The sequence below is a fragment of the Homarus americanus genome, unplaced genomic scaffold, assembly GCF_018991925.1.
Source record: "Homarus americanus isolate GMGI-L3 unplaced genomic scaffold, GMGI_Hamer_2.0 scaffold24922, whole genome shotgun sequence".
In the NCBI taxonomy this organism is placed as follows: domain Eukaryota; kingdom Metazoa; phylum Arthropoda; class Malacostraca; order Decapoda; family Nephropidae; genus Homarus; species Homarus americanus.
The window spans coordinates 6,674,094-6,676,459 of NW_024722610.1; the positions used below are offsets into that span (position 1 = coordinate 6,674,094).

A 2,366-nucleotide genomic window follows, 5' to 3' on the forward strand; every position below is an offset into this window, starting at 1 on the left:
TATACACACACACATATATATATACAGGTTGACCATCAAAAATCCGGCAATCGATAAACCGGAACCTTCAGTTTTCCCGCATGGATTTCGGAGCGCATTTTCAAATTTCCTGCCTTGACGCACCATTGTTTTCTGGACGTGCCGTTTATGTTTTGATAGCGCTGTACTCCAGAATCAGCTGTTGGGTATTGCTTGCACCTGCTAACAAGCATTCATGCTCATTCCTTCTGATTTTATCATTTAATTGCTGCTGTATAGCCCCATCATGGATTCAGCAAAGAAAAGCGGTGGCGTAAAACGTAAACATCGTGCGTTGTCGATTGCAGAGAAAGTGGAAGTGCTTAAAAAACTTGATAGCGGCGTGTCTGTGCGAACCATTTGTGAAACATACAGCATCGGCTCTTCAACAGTGTACGATATTAAAAAACAGAAAGAAAAACTGTTAAAGTTCTTTTCTGACAGTGGATCAAAAAGGAAAATGTTTGTAAGGAAGTCAATGTCGGAGGGAAAAAGTGCGGAACTAGACCAAGTTCTCATAACCTGGTTTAAACTTCGTGTAAGTGAAGGTGTGGAAATTTCTGGTGATTTATTAAAGGAACAAGCCAAAGTGTTTCATGAAGAGCTGGGATTGCAACACAAGTGTGACTATACAGAAGGTTGGCTGCAACGTTTCAAGTCGCGACATGGCTTACAGTTTCGTGCAGTATGTGGTGATAAACGTTCAGCAGACAAGGATGCAGCTAGTGCCTATGTGGATGAATTTGCAAAGTTAGTTAGTGATGGACATTTAAGTCCTGAACAAGTGTACAATGCTGACGAAACTGCCTTATTTTGGAGATGTACGCCAAAAAGAACTGACAACTGAGGATGCAGAATCGCCATTGGGGTTTAAAGCTTCGAAGGATCGCGTCATGGTAATGTGCTGCTCTAATGCTGCGGGTACCCATAGATGTAAGTTGCTTGTTATCGGAAAAAGTTTACATCCGAGGGTCTTTAAGGGTATGACACGGTTTCCTGTCCATTACCGTGCCAACAAGAAGGGGTGGGTTACCACTGATATTACATTGGATTGGTTTCATAAATGTTTTGTTCCTGAGGCCAGGGCTCACTGTAACTCAGTTGGACTAGACCCTAAATGCAAGATACTTCTTATTTTAGACAATTGTTCGGCACATCCAAAAGCCGATCTTCTAGTGAAAGATAATGTTTTTGTTGCCTACCTCCCACCGAACTGCACATCACTAATTCAACCACAGGACAATGGTATCATACGTTCTATGAAGTGTAAGTATCGATCCCTGTTAATGAGGCGCCTAGTGAGTTCAGTTAATTCAGGCACCCCAGTACAGAAATTGTAAAGTTCAACATTAAGGATGCGGTGCAAGTACTCCTCTTGCTCGGCGGATTTTTTTATCGGCGGTTTCGATTATCGGCCGGATTATTTGCTTGGATTTTATTTTAGCACCAAACAGCTTCTCCCAGTCCTCTCCTTGAACAGGGCTAGAGGCTACGTGTTTTTCGAATCGTTTTCAGTTAAAAAATTATTACATCACACGTATATTTTACCTAAACTGCGCCTGAATGAATATATTCTCGGAAATAAATAGTAGTTTTGCTGAAACGTGATGTATTTCAATGTAAAATAGGATAAAATACATGACGGAAACAAAAGACTTTACCTAAGCTTTCGATGTTCTTGAGATATTACTCGTTTTTTTAATAGTTTTCGGTTAAAATTCTGTTATATTACAATGATATTCTATTCATACTGTGCTTGATATAATACATTCACGGAAATGTAATATTTTTGCTAAAATGACGTATGTATTACAGTGGAAAGTGGGATCAAATCGTGACGAAAACAATGACTTGCGCTTTCTTTCGTTCAAAAGATGTTACCGTAATCACTTTTCGAATGGTTTAGTTAAAAAACTGTTGTATTGTATTACAATAATATCCTAATTGACTTGAATAAATATTACGATACCATATTTCTGAATATTTTCATTAAAATCCATCAAAATCATTTTCCTTGTCATCGTCTGCAGCACCAAACAGCTCCTCCCAGTCCTCTCCTTGAACAGGGCTAGAGGCTACGTGTTTTTCGAATCGTTTTCAGTTAAAAAATTATTACATCACACGTATATTTTACCTAAACTGCGCCTGAATGAATATATTCTCGGAAATAAATAGTAGTTTTGCTGAAACGTGATGTATTTCAATGTAAAATAGGATAAAATTCATGTCGAAAACAAAAGACTTTACCTATGCTTCCGATGTTCTTGAGATGTTACTCGTTTTTTTAATAGTTTTCGGTTAAAATTCTGTTATATTACAATGATATTCTATTCATACTGTGCTTGATA

At 38.2% G+C, this 2,366-nt stretch overlaps 1 protein-coding gene across 1 annotated transcript; it reads left to right on the top strand.

Moving 5' to 3' along the window:
• Positions 1-265: 265 nt before the first annotated feature.
• Positions 266-865, top strand: LOC121862981 (jerky protein homolog). The gene has a single exon (XM_042361438.1). It carries the CDS (start codon positions 266-268, stop codon positions 863-865), a length of 600 nt encoding a protein of 199 aa, XP_042217372.1.
• The last annotated feature ends 1,501 nt before the right edge of the window (positions 866-2,366 follow it).

Coding starts and splice junctions, on each gene's coding strand:
- LOC121862981 (XM_042361438.1), top strand. CDS start 266: ATGGATTCAGCAAAGAAAAGCGGTGGCGTAAAACGTAAACATCGTGCG.